The sequence below is a fragment of the Bombus affinis genome, chromosome 9 (genome assembly GCF_024516045.1).
Source record: "Bombus affinis isolate iyBomAffi1 chromosome 9, iyBomAffi1.2, whole genome shotgun sequence".
NCBI classification, from domain to species: Eukaryota; Metazoa; Arthropoda; class Insecta; order Hymenoptera; family Apidae; genus Bombus; species Bombus affinis.
Genome location: NC_066352.1, coordinates 11,888,062 through 11,912,352, shown reverse-complemented (window position 1 = coordinate 11,912,352; position 24,291 = coordinate 11,888,062). Strand labels below are relative to the sequence as shown.

The following is a 24,291-nucleotide window of genomic DNA, read 5'->3' as shown; positions in this document are numbered from 1 at the left end:
AACGTTAAAAATTTTTGAAATTTGCTCGTTTCATGAACACCGAAACATTACATCCATCTAGCGGTGAATAGGTGAAACTAACCGACAGGAGGTAAAATTAAGAAATCCAACTTCTCAGTTCCGAGACAGAAATTTTTAACTTTTAACGTTTCAAACGAATATTTAGAACCTAAATAATTAACTAAAATTAGTTTTTTTAAGTATGCCTAGTTTCCCAATTATAAGCAATTTTAGAAAATCATTTAGTCGATAGACAATGTAACACTATCGCCATCTAGATGGCGAATAGATGAAACTAATCGACAGGAGGTAAAATTAAGAAATTCAAACTTCTCGATTTCGAGGCTAAATGATTATAGTGTTCCATGGTCCATAAAATAGACGATTTTTTTAAATTGCCTAAATGAAACCAGGGGGAATATTTAGAAGAAACTGATTTCAATTACATCGTTAGGCTCTAAATCTACATTTATTCTCTCAAAAATTAAAGCATTCAACCGAGTAGCCGAGAAATTTAAATTTTTTAATTTTGCCACCTGATAATTAATTCCACCTTTCCGCCGCTATGTGGCGGTAGTTTTTTGTGACCCATGAAACGAGGGAATTTTAAAAATTTGTAATATTTAATAAACTATTGAAATAATCTGTTCAACGATCATCACAAATTATTTCAAAAGACATAATCTTTAATTTACAATCTTAAATATCATATAATATTTTATATAATTCTTTCACATTTACGATATCAATTTTAATTAAGTAATCTTGTTGATCGCGAAATAATAGAAAAAGAACTGTAGTAATAAAGAAAACAGGAAAATAAAAATTCTAAATCATTAATTTATAGAAATAATTAAAATGAAGATACCTTTACAGCACTTGATATTATTGCACTCTTGATTTATATATATTAGAAATTGATTTTCCAATGTATAAAACACAACGAGTGAACGTAATTCCATTACAAAATAAAAAAGACATCAGAAGATCGAACTTCCCGTCAAATCTTTCAGAATGCTAATGTCGATGAACGAAATTATGTCTGTATAAATTAATCTGCGTATAAATAAATTCGATATTAAGTAAAGAAAAAAAAAAAAAAAAGAAAAAGAAAGGACAGAAAAGAAGGGAAAAAAGGAGAAATATCAGACCTGTTTCTGACTTAAACTAATACATTATTTAAAAATGCCACTTACGAATACTGTCGTTGTCGCAGGATATTTAAACTGGACATCGCTAAAGTCCACCTATTAAAATTTTTAAAGGCGTTCCTCTTACCTTGCCTCTGGTGTTTCCTTTTCTGTAGCCACATCTTTGAAGAAGGTAAAAGTAGAAGAAGGGTAAAATACTGATAATAATTCTGCCTTTAACAGCACGCTCCGATCTTTACAATTTTTTCCAAACGAAGAATTCTTTTTATCTCGTAAAAAAAAAAAAAGTGGAAAAATTCGATCCTTACACGATCGCAATTTTATAGTATCGATGAAACTCGAAGAAGAAGAGAAAACGCGCAGAGTAACCTTTCCCAAATAATAATAGATAATTTATGCGACATTTTTAATATTTAAAAATAATTATGGAAACAATCAACTTTATATAAGCTATATTCAAAAGCTATAAAAAGCCTATATTTTTGTTTGATACTCTTAATACTCTATTTATAAAAACAGCCATCGATTATCTGTTTGCACGTTTTATTAATAGACAAGTGCGTACATCGCTCGTCGCTGCTTAAGAATGCGAAAAGACATAATCGATTCGGACACGAACAGCACCTGGACCGCGGAGACTTCTACATCCACGCTTCCGATATTCGACAAACGAGCTCTGTTTGGAATCGACAAACTAATTGGATCCCCTGTGAACAATTTTGTTCACATACACGTGTTAAAAGAGATAAAAACAGGTGTTCTATCTTTTTTAAAAGAGGTACACCTTCGTCCGATTTATACTCGTAATAGAATTTATTATTATTTTATGAGGATTTAAAACGTAAATCGATGTGCGTGTAAGATTTAATGTTTTACTTATTGATAATAAAATATAAATGATGATCTTTATGTTACAGATACGGCTCGTTTAAGGTGCGCTGAAGGCACGTTTCGCGTGCAAAACATTTACGGCGATGGTAATTGCATGTTTCGGGCGATTAGCTACATTTTATGGCAAAACGAGGACGAACATCGGTATCTGCGATCAATGGTGTGCTTCGTTTTCGTTTATGTGATCCTTTCAGGCAAACTACCAGAAAGATCTATAGTACAGCAAAATAAATTGCTTGAAATAATCGAGAAGACTCTATAGAAAGAATATTACAAAATGTATAAAAATGTTCTATAGAGGAACTAACATTGAATATTTAACACATCGAAGGAAGACTAAATTCGATCCGATTTGATTTGATGAACAAAAGATCCTCCATTTATTTCAAGCGATCAATATCTAATATCTATCAGTGTCTATATACTTCTTATCTTAACAAAATTTCTAATTTAGAAACTATCCCATGGAATCTTATGAATCTTTAAGTCGTTTTAATGCTTCCTTTTCATCTTAAAAGAAAAATTGCAATTAAGTAAAAGAATTTTTCGTTCGATTTCAAGGAAGAATTAAGTCTTTTCATCGCATGATCTTCGCGCCTTTTATTTCTACGAACGATAGAAATCTTGTTCGACAGGTTGTGCAACACATCAAGGAAAATTGGCACGAGTATGGGCCTTTCGTGATGGCCGAATGGAACATATCGGATCGACAAACTTATGAAAATTATATGGACATGGTGGGCACGTTCGCCAGTGAACTCGAATGCACGGTCGCCACCAAGATGTATAACATGAATCTGTCGATCTATCGCGAGATTAAAGACAGACCCGAACTTAAACGAGTATTTCACAATCATGTGAGCTCGCAATACGCTACAGCTAGACTGTTATTCACCGGTAATTCGGACAGCGGTCATTACGACGTGCTAGTTCCTGATTGACGAACGTTTTTCAAGCAAAAACAGCCGAATACTTAATAATAACATACACGTTATTTTTTCTTTTCTAATGCATATATAATTTGTACTATATCTCTCGTATATGGAAACTTTGTAATTATTGTTGATTATTCTTTAAACTTTGCGTCACTATTTGGATGTTCTCTGCCTTCAATTGTGTAGACTTTTGAATTGTCGAACGATACGTGAGCGATTAAAATAAAATTTCATTTTGTACGGATGCACTTTGCTTTTCTTTTAATTATTAGGAGAACTTCTGTGGCTGTCCTTTGAAATATCGTAGATCGTGGTATTTTAGATTAGATTTCTTGACATCCTTCTTTTAATGATTCTGTTGAGCGTAAAGCGAGAGAGGGCTCATATTTACGCGTGATAATCGCATCCATGAATGTGGGTCCACCCTGTGAGCAACGTTATTCCGTTGTAGATCATACAACTGGAAAATAAAATAGGCAAATAAGGAACCGAGTTTGTTTTATGTAGGAGATCTTCAAATTCGATGTCGATATTTGTTTATCAAATAGACCGCAGAAAAAAGATTTGAGAAAATTAATAGATTGAAATTATTTAAAAATTGTTCATCTTTTTTCTAGAACGATAAAAATTACTTTTTACTCTGTATTTATCTTTTAATACCTTATGTGGTACAACGATTTGGATATCCAGCTGACGCTCATATTATATTGATTGGTCTGTACTGCTTTCACAATGTTCTTGGCCACTCGTTCTTCACTCTCTTTCAATGTACTGTGACAGTCACAGAAATTCAATTAATTTGACGTAATTAAATTAAGAAACCCAAAAAGGGGAATTTATATACTGTGACTCTTATTAATATTCGCACATTCTAAACGCTGTTCGAATATTAATAAGAATCACTGTACGTGGAGAAGTCTTGTAGACGATCTACATTTTTTCAACTGAAGAAATATTTGTCCAAGTAACTCGAAGAAGCAGTCTTTCTATGAAAGACGCTGAATATTCCGATTATTATTTTTATCTAAATGTTTGAAGTACCATTACCTGCATTCTCTAATTGGAGAGAATGCCAAAAATGTTAAATCGTTATTATGGTGGCTCAATTCTTGACACATGCATTCCATGAAACCTGCATCAATCATTAGATTAATTATTAATGAATTATTAATTATTAAATTATTAATTATTAATAAATTAATAATGTCAATAATATTCGAGGATGCTTACTCATTACAGCTGCTTTGGAACCATGATAAGCGTCGTTATTCGATGCGATTGGGGTCACTCCAATTATATAGGCTCGTCTTTGATCCAATATCATTGGAAGAAACGCGAGGACTGTCTGTAAATGAAATGGAAGAAATACCTTAACATATTCCTTACATCCGCATTAGAATCGAATATAAACGTTTTTACTAACAATTTGAACGATCATGTTATTTTTTTAACGAAATCAAACTAAGAAGGTATTTAAAAAAATTTATAAATTTATAATACCCTGCTAATTCCTTCATCTTCTTCGATATCTTACATAATTCTGTCTTTCTATCCTACAAATAAAATTGTACTCATCATCCACGAGGCCATTAACGTTTCTTATAATAATCGCTAACAAATTAAACAATAATTAATAAATATCTCTACCCAGCAATAATAGATAAAATTATAAATTGATTTCAATCCTTCCTTTTAACGATTCTTAATTTCCTGAAAAAAATTAATTGTCAGGTGTAAATGAAAATTGCGAACGAAGATTAATGTGTTCATTGATCGTATTCTTTAAAAGGTTCCAACAAAGAGAAACAAAAGGGAACAACCAGAAAGACAAGTTTATGTACCCAAAAATGAGTCATTAAAGTCTTGCTGGTCATGTCGAAGACGTCCTCGCTCGAATTGCCAATGCAGGTCACTAAAGTGTTGATCTTTCCGATATCATCTTTCACTTTTTGGGCCGTTCTCTTAATGGCATCTTTATTTGAGAAATCACACTCGTAAGCAGATATAGTCGAGCTGCATCGCGAAGAATCGTTCTCTCTGTGTCTCGGCTTGGCTTCGTCGATGGTGAGATACTGTTGTTTCAATCCCGATGCTGTTTCCTCGATTAACTCGCGATCGTTGTCCACGCAAATAACGGAACAGCCGCTTTTCACGAATTCAGCCGCGAGAGATCTTCCTAAAGAGGAAGTAGCACCGGCCACCTGAACAGCATAAAGTTATACATAAGATTGTTAAAAAGTTTATTTTCAATCACAGAACGGTCGTTCGATAAATCTCAACTTTCGAATTTCGCGTTAAGATTCGCGTTAAGCGCGTTCGCGTTAAGATAATTTGAGGTTTGGAATTTTTCATTGAAAACTTTAACTTTCGAAATTTTTGATTTCAAGTGTATATTCTGAAGGATCATGATATATGCTTTGCATTCTTACCAAAACTACGTCTCCAGTTAAATCTCTCGGTGGCTCCGGCAGCATACATTTGAATATCTTAAGGATTCTCAGAAAAATGGATAACAACGTACTAATTACGAATTCAATGCTGAGAAAAAGCCAAATGGTGAACGAAGAGTATGGTATTCTTGAGCCCGCGATCGCCATCTCGTCTTTTATGGGATGCATTACACTGAAAGGAAAAAGAAATTAAAATTAGTAGCGATCAACAAGAAAATCAATAGGAAATGCCAATACATTTCGTTTAATGCAGGTTGTGTACTAAATTATTTCATAAGAAACACTTTCTTTTTATTCCAACGATTAACTGTTCTCCTTCTATCATTAACTAGTGATACAAACAAGTATTTAACATTTATGCGTGATAATTTAATTAACGAAATAAATTACGAAAGATACGATAGGATAAAAAAAGAATGTCAAAGTCGGAGGATTCAGTATCGAAGAATTAGAAAGATAGGTATACGAGAAAATTTCATGGCGAAAGAGGAAACGCCAGAGAGCTCCGTGTCAATTCCAGAACATTCTACAAATGACGCGCTATCGTATGGGAGCCTCGTGTACCGTAGTATACTAATTATATGCGGAAATATCGGTATCTAGTAATATAGCGAAAGTATATCAACATTGCGTAATGGGGCAATTAGTAACTGGTGAAATGACTACGAAACCCCATCGCCGTATGGCCGATTTTATGGTTGAAGTTTGATGTGCAGCTTAATATCACTGGCCAGCCTAGCAACTCGAGCTCCTTATGAACCTCTTATCCCCCCTTGTTGAGCTTGTAGATCGCTTGACCACTATCGTGCCGGCTTCTATACTTTTCTTTTTCAAATCATTTTATCCGCATAATCGAACATGCGAGCCGAAGTGTTAAATCGTAATAGTGTAGTTTCGTTTGATATTACAATGCTGGTACTTATTTGCCTATGGGCATAATCCTTTGAGAAGGAAAAGAAAGCCTCGAATCCAGTCGCAATAATCTGCCTTTTATCGTCTTCTTTAGAATTCTACCATCTAATTCTGGAATTAATCTTGGCTTGTTAATTGAGATAGGAAAAGTGAATACAAATATTATCACGTCTTACAAGCAGATTTACGTAATAAATCCATATGCATTTTATTCCAGCTTATCAATACTTCAATGTTTCGTCATCGAGGAAATTACCAATTTTATTAAAATAGATATCATTTACGTACATTTTTACATTTGCATACATGTACTTGCTTACAATATAGTTTTATAATGTAGTATTGTTAATAATATCGTAACAAATTGTACTATTATTTTTAAACAAATAGTGTTATTAATAGATTTGTATACTAATATAATTTAGATACTGTATATTAGTAAATCAATTTTTATAAATACAAATTAAATTACTAAAGTAAATTCCACGTCTCTTTATTTTATTTTCTCCAACAATTTATATACGTATATCGTCATGTTTATTAAACAAGGGAAAACAATGGCCTTTTATGAAATATAAAAGCGCATAAGGCGTGCAAAGTATTGCATAGAACAACAGTTCCCTCTCCCTCTCTTTTGATAGTAATAGTAAGAGCCTGCATCGATAACCGCTAAACTACGTAGTAGACACCTATCATGATATACATATAGAATTATAAATCAAAAACAGGAAAAGTCTGCACACATTATGTAACAGCTATTACGTGAAAGAGTGTACCGAGTCTGAATGATCGCATATAGATACAGAATTTAACTGGCCATAGCCCACGTACCAGAATAATTGCATGTCTAGTTAAATTTCTTCCGGGTGTCCCGCGACTGATTTTCTCTCCTTATTCATGAAACAGCTAGTCCGTTACGAATTATTGTTACTTCCCTTTTTCTTTTTGTGTTAAAAGTGAGCGCACGAGAAAGAAGGAAGCGGTAGTTAAGGTGAACAGAAACCAGATCCTTGATCCTTGTTGGTTGCGTTCGATAAACTAAAGTGAGAGACCGGAGAAGATAATTCGGCGTTTTGAAGAAAAATGGGACGCGTTAGGATGCGAAAGAAATCAGAAATATTCGTGTAAAAAATAATAAGAACGCGTTCAATTATATCGCGAACGTGCAGTTTCAGATTTAAACGTTTAAACTTCTCAACCCATTAAATTGGAAGTTGAATCCTTTAATTTGACATTTTATGTTTGAACTTTGGAAGTCGTAACATTTTGGTAGCCTTTAAAAAGTATTCTTGAGCAAGACACCAAAAGAATATGAGATACAGTGACTCGTATTATCTTCTGCGTATAAATCCGCGAGGAAACTGTTGCGTTCGTAACTTTTGAAACATCGAACATATTTTTATGAAATTTGAAATCGAGACTTTTTACATAGTAATTATTTTACAATTAATTTATGAGATACTTGCTCTATTCGAGATTTTATTTAAATTCAATTACACAAATAAATGATCGAACGATCGAATTTTTTATTTTAAACAAAATACGTATATTCCATTTCGATACTAATAAATTTTTACTCTTTGATATTTTTAGATCTCTCCGAACAACCGCGTAGGTTACAATGTAAGCAAATGTAACTCGTTTATCGTGTTTACCGCAGAACATATTTTCCTATTACCTTAATTTTTTCAACCGTATGTTCTTTTATGAATAAAATTATATGTTAAGTATGATTACAGATTGAGTATAACTGCAGTATTTGAACGCCCTATTTATGTGTCTGCGGCATTTTACAAGCAATCAACAAAAACCATTTTTTTTGTGACTTCTGACAATGATGCGTTAATATATACATATTATACAAAAAGCTATGTGTATTAAACAAGCAAAATGTATATCTCTGCCAATCTTCTTGCCAATGCAATAAAATCATTATAGATAAATATACGTATAGAGCAATAATTTCTCGAACACATTGGTGTCTATGCCTGTGCGAGTTACTGTATACTGTATACATGTATGAAGGAGAACATGTAAGAAAATTTGATTCCTGAGCCTTTCAAATTCCACAATTCTACATATAAACGTTTTTAGATTTATCGAAATTTTACTTTTCGAGGTCTTATTGTCTTATGAGTATTGTTGTCTTATGAGTGACTCTAAAAGTAAATATAACGGGAATTCCATTTTTGTACCTACAAATCTAAATTTGGTAGAGTTCCAAAAAAAAAAAAAAAAAAGAATGATCCTGCGCGACACCCTATGGCAATGGTATTGACTTTTAACGATACGTCCTTGCTGGAAAGGTTTTTCATGAACTTGCCTTTCGATTTTTCAGTTTGTTTCAAGGTAAACTTGTTCAGCGAGACGCATACCGAGAAAGAATCCAAGTAAAAGATACTTATGAATCACTTTTTACGTTTCGTTATTAAATTAAAACGTACGTATATCACACGATCTCTTTCATTTCGTTTTAATTGCACTTATCAATCATACTAAAGTCACTGTAAAGAGATTTATTTAATTGAACACAGACACTATAGAGTGGAACGCTCAGCTTGAAACTCACAAACTTTATAGCAGGATTTTTATAAAACGATTATAGCGGAACTATATCGAAAGTTGGAATAGGACACTTACCAGAAGTCACTGAGCCGTTATTTCTTAAAGACTGAATGATCTTCGAAGAATTTTATGGAAGCACTAGCAGAAGATGCGGCTTCACGTGACAGACCTGCAACTGGTTTAACTTGGCTAAGCAGTACTGCACTCCCGTACAGGAAAATACCGTGTACCATAAATTCGAAGAATTTTATTGAATAACAAATGAAGATACAAAAACATATTTCATTAATAATTAGTTTTTAATGCATCGCTGTATACTCATAAAGCGAAAATAAATATTTTTTCTTGCAAGATTAGAAATATAAAATGTTAGAGCAGTCTGCAGAAAAATGAAAAGCTACTCACATTTACGAAAGATATTGTCATGTTCGTATAGTTTTCTTTATATTTTACGAATGCTGTCATTCCTTTCGGTAACGATTTAAATAAACAATGCACTTTTTCAAGACATCTACGCTCTAAAATTGTCGTTTTATGAAAATAGATGGCAATTTTATATATATATATATTTTTATATTTTTTTCCTATATATATATATTTTCAATTTCTGTTTAAATGACTTTGCAGTCATCATGAGAAAACCACATCATAGTCGGTGAATTTATGTTGCCACAATGAAATCTAAGATTTCGCCAAAACAACTGTACGTACGATCAATTAAGATAGTTTATCCAGTCTCTTGAAAAGGGACTCCTTGTAGGAATTCGCTGTATATTACCGATGGCAGACTCACCTTCACCTTCTATTTGGAAAATATCTTTTTAACCTGCGATAACGTTGGTTCAGGCAGATCAAGGGGAAAACCCATCGATTCCTATTGAATGCGATTGAAATTGTTTTCTTAAATTTCACGAAATGTATGATGCAGATACGATGCTTGGATTTTATAAAGCAAATTGTTCATTGATTTAATACAGCGAAAATGAAGTAATTGTTCCTTTCAATAGGTAAATAAAAAAAAAAATCTTCCGATTCTTAACGAAGTCTGCGATACTTCACATTATAGTAGGGTCAGATACGTCGAGGAAGATGATTGTGTTTTCATCGTCTTATCTCGGCCTGATATCATGATCATATCAATTGTCATTTAAGCTGATCAAGATTCTTTCCTATTTCTTTCGCCAATGATGCGGTAACAGTTCGTCGTCGATTTTCGTCGTCGCGATAAATTGTCAACCAAAATGACATGTACTTACTTAAGTGTACGATCATTATACTATCTTTATCTAGTGCTATAAGTTTTTTACAGAAGTGAAAGGCTGTAACGTACAAAGTCAAATGGTTCATCAACCGATTCAAAATTTAAGGTCATAAATATTCTGAAAAAATCTTGTAGAAGAAGAAAGAAAAAAGTAGAATTATATCTACTCTGTATGTACGACAAATTAAAGAACTTACTTGCTTTGCTTGTTTTCTACGTTTTAAATATTTATAGGGAAACTTTTTTTCTGGATAATGAAACTGATTTAAATTGCAAATTATTTCTAACATCGATAAATATGTAATCTACATCCAAGCTTAATTGCATAGAATTGATTTATCTATTATATTTGATCCTTTATTAAAATATTTTACTACGAGACAAACAAAATTAAAATAATTATTGTAATTATTCTGTAAGACACCTAATGACATATTTGCTAACAGAAAATTGTTTTGTTATCGAACTTGAATATAATGCAATGTAATTATTAAATTACACGTTACGCGACATTATCTTCTGACGCATTCTACGAACATAAATTTATGTATGTATGAATATTATTATGTTTCACGAAGCGACAGTTTCACGGACTGCAAGTTTTTCTCGCCGTTTGAGATCTACATTCGCCAAAAAATCAAGGATCAACCTCATCGCACTTTCGGGAACCAATCTGTGGGCCATAAACGTCCAAAAAGAATTTTATGTTTACGAGATTATAAATTAGAAAATGAATATGTTTGAATGTAAGTATTTGATGTTCAAGTGTTGGAATTTGTAGAATTTGTAGAACCAGATCTTGATTGAATTTGAGTCTGAATTAGAGTAATCAAATTTATGCAGATCGATTGTATCCCAGTTTCCTTCCGGCCAAACGTTATCGGTATATTTTACAGGAAAAGATACAAAAATATGTTAGATAAATATATATTAGCGGAAGAAAAAGAGTTATAGCAAGAAAACGGTATATCAAATGAGCGGTAACGAACGTCGTAAACATTGTTGTTAAATGCAGCTAGAATTGTAGGAGTATTACGATACCTTATGTAAATACTCCGCACCTACTTATACTTTGTATCATAATAACGCACGTTCGTCACCGTTCATTTCACATATAGTTCTTAAAACTCCTTTTCAGGAACAATTCTTCCAATGACATATATTCATACGAAGTGTTTTCCTTATCATGATCTATAGAATATACTGACAACGTTTGGCTGGGGAAAGCCGAATCATTCTATATAAAATACCTGTTAATGGAATTTAGGGTAAGAAGACATCTAGGAATAGAGTATTCGGTATAATTTCTTCTGACTGCTTTGATTATTTCTCCCGCTGCATATCCAGGTGATACTACACCGAATATATAAGGAAACCTACAAAAATCATACACTTGGAACGAAAGATTGAATCAAGACGCTTTTTATCCACACGTTACCTATATTTTGGATCTCTGGCTAGCCCAGTATCCACATAAAATGGATAAATGGTTGTAAATCGTATGTTAGTATACTTGTGGTCCAATCGCAGCTCCTCGTAAAGAGCCTCCATCAAGCCTATTAAAGTTTAACTATTAGTAATTTCATACTTTTTTCATGAAATGCGTCATTTTCATTTGAAAGAAGGAAGAAAATACGTCAATACCATTTATGATGCATTTACAGCGTTAATGTTATGCTGAACACATTCTTAACGATGGGCAAACTATTTAAAAAATTATTATATTTCGATTAAAAATTCCTCTACCTCTCACAGCAAATTTGGAAGAACAGTAGGCTACTTTTTGGGACACACCATATATACCACACATGCTACATACACAAACTACATGTCCTTTTCCATTTTGCATCATGGTGGGCAAAAAAGTTTCTATCGTCTGTTGAAAAAGTTCGAGGTTCGAGTGAAAGTTTCCTTGGTATTTACAATCTTTAACGTTGCTTGTAATTTTAAGTAACTTTTTCATTTTATAAATTATTAGTGAACATTTGACGAACGAACCCAAAAGTTTGATAAGACATTAACGTTGAACGTCTTTTCTATGATATCCGTGTCTTGATTAAAAAAAGGGCAATGATATAATACAGCGGCGTTATTAATCAGGATAGACACTTCTGGCACGCCGACTTTTCTCATTAACCTTGCTGCCTCTCGGACTTCTAATCTTTTCGATACATCGACTACGAAACCGTAAGCCTAAATATACATATATGTATATATCTTTTTCAATGGAAATGCCTATCGAAGATCAAATAAATATATTATAGGATTTTTATTTATTCAGAAATATTAGAAAATAGGGTTTTCAATGATTTCTATCCTATATGATAAGTTTATTAATAGATAGATCTATTTATAATGATATTTTCTTTCAATTTCAAACTTCTAGATATGTTAAAGTATAGGGCTTGCTGGTACAATAACAATATATTATAGAAATAAAATTGTACTTAATGGAGCTTACGACTTGCTATTATACCACCTGCACTGTTTCTGTACAATCGCTTTATGATTGTCGTATAGTATATTCGTATAGTAATATTTGTGGAATACTTATACTTAAAACTTTTAACGCGATCTTTTATTTCAATCTGCCTTTTATTTCTTTTTCCTTACTTCTCCACCATTCTTTGATACCAGACTCATCGTCGACCGAATTGCTTCGGTATCTACGTCCCAACAAACGATTATGCAACCCAAGGAAGCTAACTGCATAGCCAATTCGCGGCCAATTCCGTGACCAGCACCGGTTATCTAGTGAATATATATATTTAGGAGATGAGAAATGGAATGTGGAAACTATAAATATAATATTTATTTACCAACACCGTTTCGCCTAGCAAATTCTTTGATCGAGGGGGTACAATCATTTTAAAAGCAGCTACAGTCATGGCGAAAGTAATCCTCATAGAAAAGACAAAAAGATCATACAGTAAATGAGAAAATGTGAAGATACTTTTCATACGGGACATCTTGATTTTCCTTTTTAAAGTTGCTCGATTAATCGTTGAATGCTTTGATTAATATTCGATGGTTAATGACAGTTGTAGAAATGCTTCTGTTTTCTGTTACGCAAAACCTTTGGGGACTATTTATCTCGAGAATTACGTTAAAATATCTATATATTTTTCCTTGTTTGGACTTGTCAAGAAAACAATTCAGAAAAGGCATATTTTTGAAGTTAGTCAAATTCATGATCACATCTTTTCTTTTCATTTAGATATATGTTCAATTCATATATTGCCGCCTTTGCTGCGTCATGAAGATAATAAAGTATAGACCGACTTATCTGCTCGTATCGACGGCAGAACTATTTCGGTCCACGGTATGCTCATTCTAATAGAGGAGAAACTGTATATGTAAAATTGGTGAAAAGCGAATTGCGCATTTATTGTATCCACATTGCACTTGTATAATTTTAAATTATAAACGATGTAATTTCGGTATGAATATTATTTTTGGTTTGGTAATAAGAGGCTTATAAACGCCCTATTTATAAAAGTATTAAGAAGAAATAATTGTTATTTATACAATATAGGTCTACATACTTGGAATACGTACAGAGTTTCCTGTCTAGGTTGCTTACTTATTACAAGGAAGCATTCTGATTCTGATCCTTCGTGGCGGAGAATGTTTTTATTCTTCAATATATGTGTTAATATCGTCGATTTTGTGACTCGACAACAGTTTTCTTTCTCCGCGCGTTCAATTTATTAAATGTGATCAACATCATGGATATACGCGGGATAGAAGTTACGAATCAATTGCGGGTAAGTGAAAGATTTACGCTTTTACCTGATTATACTTACATTGTTCTATTCGCCTTGTTGTGTTCAATAATTTCCGATGTAGAACTTTGGAGGATTATCGATAAGTCTCCGTTTAATGTCTCTTGTTGTATGATAGCTTTGTTGTTAGGTTTTGACAATTTACACATTACAATTATTGCAGTTTTATATGGGAGTTACACTTTTGATATGACGCTCGATTAATTTAGTGATTAATTTGCATAGAAATTTCATATATATATATCTAAGAGTCATGAAAAATTGGAAAAGCATTGAAAGTAAAATATTTGAAAACGATAAAGTTTGTTAAAATTTTGTAAATGGCTAAAAATAATAAGGAATTATATAAATTATAAAGGAAAACACATCAATCTCTATATCAGAAACTTCATAATAAAAATGACTTATTATTCTTTCTTTTCAGAGTGCTATTCGTGCTAAATTATTGGAATTAGGAATAAGATACGATGAGGAGCTACCAGATTATATTTTAGTAATGGTTGTAAATAAAAAGTCTCGTCAACAGATGCACGAGGATCTATATTTATTTCTGGAAAATTGCACAACTCCATTTGTCGATTGGTTACATGACCAAGTATTGAAAAAATTGCAGAAGGTTACCGTGGCTAAGAAAAAATCATTGAGGGAATTTGTGCCTACAGTCGTTGTAAAACAAGAAGAAGAAAGGAAAAAGAGGAAGACAACAACAACTTCTTTTCTGGAAGATCAAGCTGCTAATCAGACTATTGATAAGTCTTCCAATAAAAGTGTGAAAGATGATAAATCATTCCATAAGCAAAATACAAAAACATTCTTATCTAGTCAAAAATTGGAGACAACACAAAATAAAAGTATAGATAAACTTGTAAAAGTTGCCAATAACGAGACTAAATCAGATGGAATAACAAATCACATTGTACCCCAGCAATCAGTACCAAAAAGAATACAGACAAATGATAGTCAAAGTATGAATACAAATAAAGAAGTTTCAACTTTTGAATCTAATAATAAATCTAGAGACTCCCATGTTGAGACAAAAATGGACGATACACCATCTAGAAATTTAAAAAGACCACTAGACACAACAAATAGTTATAAGGATAGTTTGGAGAAAAAGCAAAGTGAAGTAAAAAGGTCAAAAATCGAGGAGGATGGAGAGAGTAGAACAGATGATAACACAAAGAAATTGAAGTCTTGTGTTAATAAACCAAAAGTTACATCTGTTGTATCTGTAAAAAATCGTCTAGGTATGGTATCACCTAGGAAAAAGTTTGAAGTTCACAGAGAGAAAACGGATATCGAAAGTCGATATAGACAGACAGAAAAGCGTCGGGTGGATAATCGTAATAATAATTTTCCAAGGGGAAGATCTTTTGATACGGAGGATCGTACGAAGAGGAACCGCGATGTCGAATCGAAACATGAATCTGATAAAGTTAGTAGTATAAAAACTCGACTGGGTAATTCCAAGGTCGAAAAAGCATCTAAAAATTTAGAGTTAAGGGAGAAAGTAAATTCTAATCCAAAGTCAAAATCGGCAGAAAAAACAACGGGTACGATCAAAGATCGCTTAGGGATCGCGTCTGTTAATAAATCACCTAAACAATTAGGGAATAAAGAACCTATAGAATTTAAAAGCAAACCTTTGGAACAAGATCGCGATACCTTGTCTAACAATAAAAATATAAAGAATAGATTGGGACCATTGAAGAATAATTTTAAGCCAGTTAGCGTTAAGTCTGGCTTTAATTCGTCAATCAGACGTTCTCAAAGTAGCGAGGATGAGGACTACCTCAATCTAGGTGCAGAAGAGGAATTAGATGATGACCCACAATCTGTGGGTACAAGTGGACCTATTAAATCCCATATAATAGCTGTAAATAAACCTGTACCAGTTAAGACTGATAGAAAACGACTGAAATCGTTAGCAAAGAGTAACAAAGAATGCAGCGATGCAGAGGAAGAAGTTGAGGAAACTAAGATACCTAGTAAAGTAATTGTAACACCAAGACCTCTAAAACCACTGCAACCAACGCAAAAACGTGCCACGCAATCACTTTTATTAAGAGCTGTTGCAGAGGCAAATCAATCTGTTGTTACGCAAAAAAATCCGGAGCCATCCTTATTGGTACGTATAAAATGTAGTAGATATTAATATTACTGATTAAAAACAATTTGATACATATTTTAATCGATGAATATTTTTTCATTAAGAAACTTTCACAGGAGAAGAAGCAAACATTGAAACATCTTAAACCAGCTGCTGTACGAGACGTGGGTCAAAATTTATCAGTACATTTGAATTCCAATAAAAGATTGGTTATGGAAAAGATACAAGTAGAATTAAATACAGATGTTTCAGAATCGAAATCAAAGCCTTGTAAGTGTATTTTTACTCTACTTTTTCATTTTTTTTTTTTTTTGGAGATATATATAATACTTAAAATTGTTTCTCTAATATATTTAGTATTATACGGTCTGTAGATGTACCGCAACCAGTTACCGAGGAACATATGGGTGTCGTAATGTCTTTATTCCAAAGGAGTGACGACAACCAAAAATTTTTAGTTACACTCAATGGATATAACACTAATTTAATGAAAGATAAAGTGACGTCTGACGATGATGAACGACTGGAAATGGAGGTATGTACTTTGTAATTGTCGGAACTGTAGATTTTCTTTGATTCTGTTTATTCATTTTATCAATTGACATTAACTTATAGGTGAATGAGGATGACGAACTTGCACTATCAACGATTCAAAATGACATGTATACTCAGAATGAATCAGAAACTTCCGTCTTTCAAGTAACGGAAATTGAAACTGAAGGTGATGTAAGTGTAAAAGAAAGAACAGAGGAGAACAATGAAAATTGTAATACGGAGAATGTAGAGAAAATCGAAGAGATACCAAAAAAAAGGAGAAAATTAAGCCCAATTATTTATAATAGGTCTCGTTTACCAAGTCCTACAGATTTAAAATCCAGCACATTATTAACGAATCCGTTATTAGCTAAACGTAAATAATGCAATTTCACTAATTTACTTCTTACATAAATGCTATAATACAAATTTTATAACGTTGTCTTTTGCATCCAGGTCTAGATAAAAAACCACTAACAGAAAACACGGTAACGGTGATAGATAAATCAAAAGAAAAATGTAGATACTGGCCGAATTGTACATTAGGAAATAAGTGCGCGTATCTTCATCCCCTCATTATGTGCAGGTTACTATTTTATTTAATTCTTTCCATTCATTATCATTCACGTTAGTCAAGTGTTTTTTAACTGCTTCTTATCTTTTCCTACATTATAGTGCATTTCCTGCGTGTAAGTTTGGAGACAAGTGTGCTTACAGACATCCTAAATGTAAATTCGGCTTGTCCTGCACAAAACTAGGATGCGTGTTCTCTCATCCCGCCCAGCAGTGCAAGTATCATCCATTCTGCACCAAACCAGCGTGTCCATATTCTCACCCGATGCCGGTCGCTGTGGAGGCGTCTAGTCAAAGGGCGAAATTCACGTGGCGCAGACAAGATTGAGTCATACCATTGTACAAACGATGTACAAATTTTCCTTTCCTCTAGTGGTAGATTGACATGTATATTAGCAAGGATACTATCACGACTACTTGATTTTCAGTAACAAAACTCGATACATGTAACGAGAGTAGCAATAATAGTAGCAATAGATCAATGTTGTCCAATTATATTATGTTAGGTGCGTTATTGATAACTAAGAGACTAATTAATGATTGAAAAGTATTAAGGATCTTTGCTTTTTACTCGGAGATCTTGTACATCCGTAGATATTTTCAGTTAATGTACATGTATTGCACTTTACGAATATAGTGTTACAGTAGTATAACTTTTATCGATCACGGTCAAAAATCTTTTATTACAATGTACCTTGTTCTTTCACATATTACTAGCGATAGTATTCTTGCTGATGCAATGAAAAAAAAGTAACATTCTACTTTGTACAAATGAACGAGTGTACGTTTCGGTCGCAAACTTTGGATGGAATTTCGACGTTCGACTCCCATTTAATCTGTATTATACATCATATCGATTCACGGAACAGCAGTTTGCATTTGTTCAGTAATACATTTGATAGTGTTCTAGTTTTATTCGTTCCCCGGTCTACGAATTATAGGCATTGTCTTTTACCATTTCGCCGATCTGTTTAAACAGATTGTGTGGAGTATCTATTCGTTTTTCTCCTAGTTTTAAGAAAACATCAGTGAAACATTATATTAATTCAATATTAATGCGACTTTAACAAATAATATATATAATTGTAGTAAACAATGAGTCTTTTGTTCAGTCTTCTTGTCTATTTTAATCATAGGCAATTAATTCTTTTTTTATGTTATATCAGACAGTATCCTATCTTCGAAATTCATACGAACTATATTTATTAATCAATGGCTGTGCAATGTAATTGTCATAACATAATTTCACTCGAACAATAGAAAATATTTGTTCGAGAATTACGAATGATATAAACTTTTTTGTGTAATTTATAATTTTTATCATACGTGAGTGTAGCGTAAAAGAAAGCGAAAGCCAGCTTTGTGCACTTTATTATCTGTTTATTAAATCAATGAAATTAAATTCATTAATCAACCTGTTTAGGTACTACGAGAATATAAATCTTGTATAAAGGACTATAAATACACGGTTATATCTCTAAATTTTAAGCAATTCTATTTTCTTAAATACCCCTACATTTTACCTTCATCATCCAATCAATACTAAAATTACCGAACTGTAATGTGCTTTGATATACTATATATATATGTAGTATAGATATAATCAAAATTAAAATAATATAATATAATGTTTCTATTTCAGTAAAAGTTCAGATCAATTTTGTTACAATACACACGTATTTTTGGTAAGTGCAAAAAGAAAATCTGAAATCAAATATTAATGTATTAAATATTCACGAATGCAATTACGAAGTCTTCAAAATTACCACCGAATAGTTGCTCGATACATGAATATAACTTGTTTAATCCAGTCCCGTATAAAATAAAGATAATAATTATAATAGAACGATAATATGTTGCACGAGAAAATTTCAGAAAATACCCCGTCGTTGTGAATATTTCCTCAGACCTTATCTTATCTCACGAATTGACACGGTGTCTAGTCGGAGCTTTCTGCCGTTCCGTCCAGTTTTCTTTCGAGGCTTGTGCCCAGCCTAACGCATCGCGTCAAATCGTGCACATGCTTTCAAATTACAATTTCGAATAATTCATTACTATCACAAACAGTGTTTCGATTTGTGCCTTCATTTCCAAATATATAGTCGCGAATTCCATCATCGCGATAACTTTTCGTTAAGAAGAGTACGTGACTGTTTGTTCGTCCGACTGAAGCTCTCAATGTTATGCCTGTTTCTCAATAAATCATAAGTAATATTATTATAAATAATTTCCATTTATTCATCAATCCTTCTTTATTTTATAATTATACTATATTTTCAAATAATATCAATATTATCATATTAATATTAACATTGATATATCTTCAAATTCATCGTAATAGATTTCTCTTTGGTATGCTCAATTACTTGTACGAATTGGTAAGTTTCGTAGCACGAATAACGAGCATATTCAAAGATTCATCATTGGTAAAGACGCGGTGCGTCTCGATATTTCATGTCTTTATTTCGCCAAACAGTAAAACAACGCTAGCAATGGAAGAAATTTGGCAGGAAAACATTATTGCTTAGTACCCTGCAGCCGAAAGGACCTTTGTTCGAGCAGGAAGGATGGGGAGACTTATAGCTACCACACTTCGCAAGGGTAACAGTCCCGGATACATGTACCAGACTAAAAATTCTGACTAATTAGTCTTGCACTTACTGTTGTAGCAATAACGTTGCTGTCAGCGGACGAACCTAAAATCGTAACGCGTAAATTAAATAGAAAGATGTCGAGAAAATCTGTTGCACGTAGGAAAAGGAAAGTGTGCTCCAAGCAGAAGAAGAAGACGACAGATCGGAGGATGGTACGTACCCCTTTTTCTCTCAAAGATTTTGATCAATGTGAAATTCATTCGACGATTAACATTAATCCTCCGTTACTATTCCTTCACAAAATAATTATTTTGGAATTCATTGACATGAATTAAAAATGTAATTGTTAAAATTGCAGGAATATGCTGTCATCCACGAATGTCAGGATCGATCATACGCGAACAAAGAATATACAACTACTCGGGAGGAGAAGATGTGGGATCCGAAAGTGGATGTGGAGGGATGGATCTTCGGCTATTCTCTGGCAGCCCGAGCTGTTTTAACACTCAAGCAGCAATATGAAGGCATTCCAAACATAAAAGCAATAGAAAACTCGTGTTCTGGTGTTGCGGAACAATACATCTCGGATGTTCTTCACGAGTCCAACTACGAACCGCACGATGCGCTGCGAATGATATTTATGAAAGATATACCACAGAAAATTATTGACAAATGGAAGCCAGAGGAGATGGTAAGTATCAAACAGTTGATTTTATATCGAATATCGAATAATTGAATATTAATAATTTCGTGATCAAATTGAATTGATTATGACAATACAATAAAAATTTCCAATTTTTACATTAGCATACAACATTTTATATTTTAAAGTAGATTCTTTAAAGAATTTCAATTGGTATCATATAACTCGTAGCGTTGCCTTCTTTTATTTGATACTATACTTGTGCTTATATTTAATAGTGCAAATTCTTTTAGAATAAATTCGCTCTTGGAAGATAAAATTAATTAAATTCGCTCTTGGAAGATAAAAAACTCTTTTACGCCATCGTAGTTTCTTTTGAGGAAGAATTAAACATACTAATCTTTTTGTTGTTGCGTTTTGATGTTACAGAAACTCTTCACGAGCGGAATCATGAAATACGGAAAAAGATTTTCAATCATTAGAAGGAAGATGCTTCCGCATAAACGAGTGGTAAGTTTATTTTCCTGCTACGATAGCATTCCGTATTGTATTTTTCGTATTTTCGTACTGTACCCATCGAGGAATCTTACTAAGAACATACCATTTCTGTAAAATCCATTTCATTTCGTCACCGAGAATTAATTTCAAAAAATAAACGAAAACATCTCCAACTTTGTGTTCGCAGGAAGATTTCGCGAACTTTTACTACGTATGGAAACGAAGTAGTATGGCAGCAGATTGGAGAGAGTCACGTATGGAAATTAAAGCCGAAAAATTTAAGACGAAGGAAGAACAGGAGAAACGTTGGAATAACGAACTTGTTAGTAATCTGTCGAAGAACGAACTTTCGTCAAATCTTTCAAGTACCAGAATTATGACGCGTAGCGCGACTGCTGCTGCGAAACTCGCTCTCCAGAATAGCGAGGGTGATGACGACAGTAAGTCGTCTACATCGACAAGTCCATCGGAGAAGAACGGTGAAACATCGAGTACAGCAGAGTCCACAGATTCTTCGACAGAATACGTCCAAAAAAGAGAAAATGTATTACCCGAAACTGCTACCTCGGAAAATTCTTCGATGAAAAAGGAGCAAATTGCGGATAACACTATGAAATGTCCAAGACAAAGATGTAAAAGGAAATGGTCAATTCCACGCAAGACCGTTAACTTCGAAGAAAAGTTTCTGGATGAAATCGGGGAAATCAAGTGCGTCCCAGCACCCATTATACCGCAATGGAAAAGGCAACGAAGATTCAAAAACACGTTGCTTAATAATACTCGAGCGATTTATCAGCGTGATATGCGACTCCTAATGTAAATAGTCCCAATTAGATCTTGATGAACTTTTGTGTCATTTTATAAGACACAATTAACGAGCAAAATAATTAGAACATAATATCATTGTATGTTTTTCACGAATTTTGAGAAATACTCAAACATTTTGGGAATTGAAGAAGAAGCGGTCAGTTGAAGGTAGTTCCCAAGTAGTCGATTTATATGGCTGCGCATTATTGCCACAATTAAGCAATATTTTGTATATGTTTTGGATCTCATAACTTAGTATGTAAACTTTTTCATTTAGATATTTCTCTTGACGTGTAATACACAGCTACCTGCAAGCAACATCGGAATGTGATATTGTCAGAATTTTTGTTCATGTATATAGTATATGATAGCGAATAAATTGATGAAAGAACGAAAGTAATTTACTGCATTTTTAAATATTCCACTTTTATTCCATACGATCGGTGTCATTAAATAAAATTCTTCGTAATTAGGTGCTAGCACACTGTAAGAATGTAACGGCGAGATTTTCTTGAGACGAGACGCTGCATGGTGTGAACATGGTGTATGAGTGTATGTGTTTCTGTATGAGAGAGTAAACAGCAATGACGTGGCGAAAACATTACTCATGAGTCTCACTTTTCCGAAATAGTCGTGTACTAGGCACATTCGCTCTATTACACATCCATTATCTTCTTCGTTTTTGAAACTCGCCCTCTTGGGTATTTCCACAATTTTATCCTTACTATCAGTAAAACGTATTAATAAAACATTTTCGTATTTCTTTTTTACCACCCTTATCCTTATACATGTAAAATAAAAATTCTTTTACAGAAAATTTTACAATTGTGGGATAAGTTATATATTTTAATCAGTGAAATATATTTAGAAAATGAAAGAAAAAAAAGAGATACTAAACACGAATATGCGGTAAAATTAAAACTTAATAAAACGGTCCAGTACCGTGCCATTCAGTAGAAAAGGCTTGAGACAAAGATGTTAGCTACCATTTAATCTCTTGGCCTATAATCACGTGCGAGACTAGTGCTAAGGTATTTATGCCATAAACGAGAACCACTGGTCAGGATCGTCGTAAAGAATTAGTGGCATAAAAGGAACCCAGGAGTATGAGTCATGGTAATTTCTCAAATTGCTAGTGGTTTATTATCCACTCTGAAGTAATAAATTATTTTTGTTAACTGATCAATTGATCATAATTACGCCCTGGACGTCTTAAAAACATTATTTGTCCTCAAACGTTGTTTATTATTTCACAATTCCTTTTGTAACTCCTATATATACGTGTCATAAGAAGTATACATTTTCCGCCAGTTCGGGCACACGGCTGAAGAGATGAATGGCACGGTGCGCGACCGAATATCTTGCTTACTATAGCTCGCGCGATCGGCAGATAGCGTGTAGACCAAGGGGTTAAGACAACGTACAAGCTGCCAACGAAAGCTCGACGCGACGGCAACGCAACGCCGTTCTTCGTCCTACGGAAATGGAGGAACATCTCTATTCGCTTAGTTACGAGTACTCTATTACTCTAACGTGTTGCTCTTTTTCCTGACCCTTCTTTTTTTTGCATTTTTCAAATCCTGCTGCTAACTATCACGACGATAATCAATTTATTTTTGAAAGCTTTGTACTTAAAAAAAAAAAAAAAAATTAAAGATTGAATTTCAGGAGAAATTGAACGAGACATGGATTACGAATCTGCACGTGATAGAAAATTCACGATAATTCGATTTATGTCTACGATGTGGACAGTTTCGACGATCTAGATCGTTCGAGAATGCCTATCACAATATGTAGCAGGCAGTATCGTTGTTTCTGTATAGAATATACGATTGTTTCAATAAGGAAATTCATCACTTTAATCTTTCTAATTTTTTGACTTCATTGGACTTTAGAATATTAATTTGGTCGCTGATCTTTTGAAGATTATTATAATCGTCGATTGCTTGTTGTTGGCATTTGTAGATTTATGTGTATAATACGTTAATATAAGCAAAAAACGTTTTGTTCGTACGAATTAATGATTCTGTTCAACCTTTGTTCTCGAAATATCTGTAATCGACTCCCTCAATCTTACATTTTTGCGCACGAATAAGAATAATCAAAATTCAAATTTACGCGTAAAGAATTGCATGTTTGCACAGTATCTCTTTGTCAAAAATAAATGATTATTTATTTACCAATATTAATGATATAATTCTTGGTAGGCAAAGATGTGGAAAGTAGAAAATTGTATGTTGAAGTTGTAATTTTCTAAAAAAATCAAATAACAAATCCGTAAACTGAAGATATAAAGAATCGAGTAGAAAGGGTTTCAAATACAAGTTTTATATTCTAATTGTCGGAATTGCATGCACAACGTATTCGCAATCGTTGCGAATTTCACTGATTTCTACTTATATTTCTACTTATATATAAATCTTGCTTTCCATCGAACTTGGGCACTTTGAAATCCTTCTCGTTTTACAATGGATTCTTCTGCCACAATTCGTATCATTTCCATTTTATTCATTCGCAATTTAGGATCTTCACGAAAGAAATGTGTAACAAAAATTGCAAAGATACCAAGCCGGCATTCTTCC

The 24,291-nt window shown here is 33.2% G+C and overlaps 5 protein-coding genes across 13 annotated transcripts; 3 read left to right on the top strand and 2 right to left on the bottom strand.

Moving 5' to 3' along the window:
* Positions 1-1,677: 1,677 nt before the first annotated feature.
* On the bottom strand, positions 1,678-14,110 carry LOC126920208 (retinol dehydrogenase 10-A-like). 8 transcript variants are annotated; one of them, XM_050730248.1, is made up of 8 exons: positions 8,980-9,115; positions 7,171-7,377; positions 5,407-5,599; positions 4,819-5,178; positions 4,208-4,322; positions 4,025-4,109; positions 3,638-3,748; positions 1,678-3,437 (listed from the first exon to the last, which is right to left on the bottom strand). In XM_050730248.1, the coding sequence occupies exons 2-8, from the start codon at positions 7,182-7,184 to the stop codon at positions 3,365-3,367; spliced, it is 951 nt and encodes a 316-aa protein (XP_050586205.1). In that variant the 5' UTR covers positions 7,185-7,377; positions 8,980-9,115; the 3' UTR covers positions 1,678-3,364. The 8 variants fall into 8 exon arrangements, with proteins under 8 accessions (XP_050586205.1, XP_050586204.1, XP_050586209.1 ...); XM_050730247.1 differs by lacking the exons at positions 7,171-7,377; positions 8,980-9,115 and adding an exon at positions 13,972-14,110; XM_050730252.1 differs by lacking the exon at positions 7,171-7,377 and having other exon boundaries at positions 8,980-9,135.
* On the top strand, positions 2,078-2,989 carry LOC126920215 (uncharacterized). The gene is made up of 2 exons (XM_050730264.1): positions 2,078-2,202; positions 2,678-2,989. The coding sequence occupies exons 1-2, from the start codon at positions 2,137-2,139 to the stop codon at positions 2,981-2,983; spliced, it is 372 nt and encodes a 123-aa protein (XP_050586221.1). The 5' UTR covers positions 2,078-2,136; the 3' UTR covers positions 2,984-2,989.
* On the bottom strand, positions 10,497-13,158 carry LOC126920216 (estradiol 17-beta-dehydrogenase 11-like). The gene is made up of 7 exons (XM_050730265.1): positions 12,985-13,158; positions 12,779-12,916; positions 12,164-12,358; positions 11,912-12,041; positions 11,604-11,721; positions 11,416-11,541; positions 10,497-10,838 (listed from the first exon to the last, which is right to left on the bottom strand). The coding sequence occupies exons 1-7, from the start codon at positions 13,132-13,134 to the stop codon at positions 10,736-10,738; spliced, it is 960 nt and encodes a 319-aa protein (XP_050586222.1). The 5' UTR covers positions 13,135-13,158; the 3' UTR covers positions 10,497-10,735.
* LOC126920196 (zinc finger CCCH domain-containing protein 14) lies at positions 13,744-18,655 on the top strand. 2 transcript variants are annotated; one of them, XM_050730208.1, is made up of 7 exons: positions 13,744-13,932; positions 14,375-16,078; positions 16,177-16,330; positions 16,435-16,595; positions 16,676-16,970; positions 17,051-17,180; positions 17,270-18,655. In XM_050730208.1, exons 1-7 carry the CDS (start codon positions 13,894-13,896, stop codon positions 17,493-17,495), a joined length of 2,709 nt encoding a protein of 902 aa, XP_050586165.1. In that variant the 5' UTR covers positions 13,744-13,893; the 3' UTR covers positions 17,496-18,655. The 2 variants fall into 2 exon arrangements, with proteins under 2 accessions (XP_050586165.1, XP_050586164.1); XM_050730207.1 differs by having other exon boundaries at positions 16,165-16,330.
* Positions 18,656-19,545: 890 nt separating this feature from the next.
* On the top strand, positions 19,546-22,211 carry LOC126920209 (mesoderm induction early response protein 1-like). Its single transcript, XM_050730256.1, has 3 exons — positions 19,546-20,452; positions 20,834-20,914; positions 21,090-22,211. The coding sequence occupies exons 1-3, from the start codon at positions 20,195-20,197 to the stop codon at positions 21,720-21,722; spliced, it is 972 nt and encodes a 323-aa protein (XP_050586213.1). The 5' UTR covers positions 19,546-20,194; the 3' UTR covers positions 21,723-22,211.
* The last annotated feature ends 2,080 nt before the right edge of the window (positions 22,212-24,291 follow it).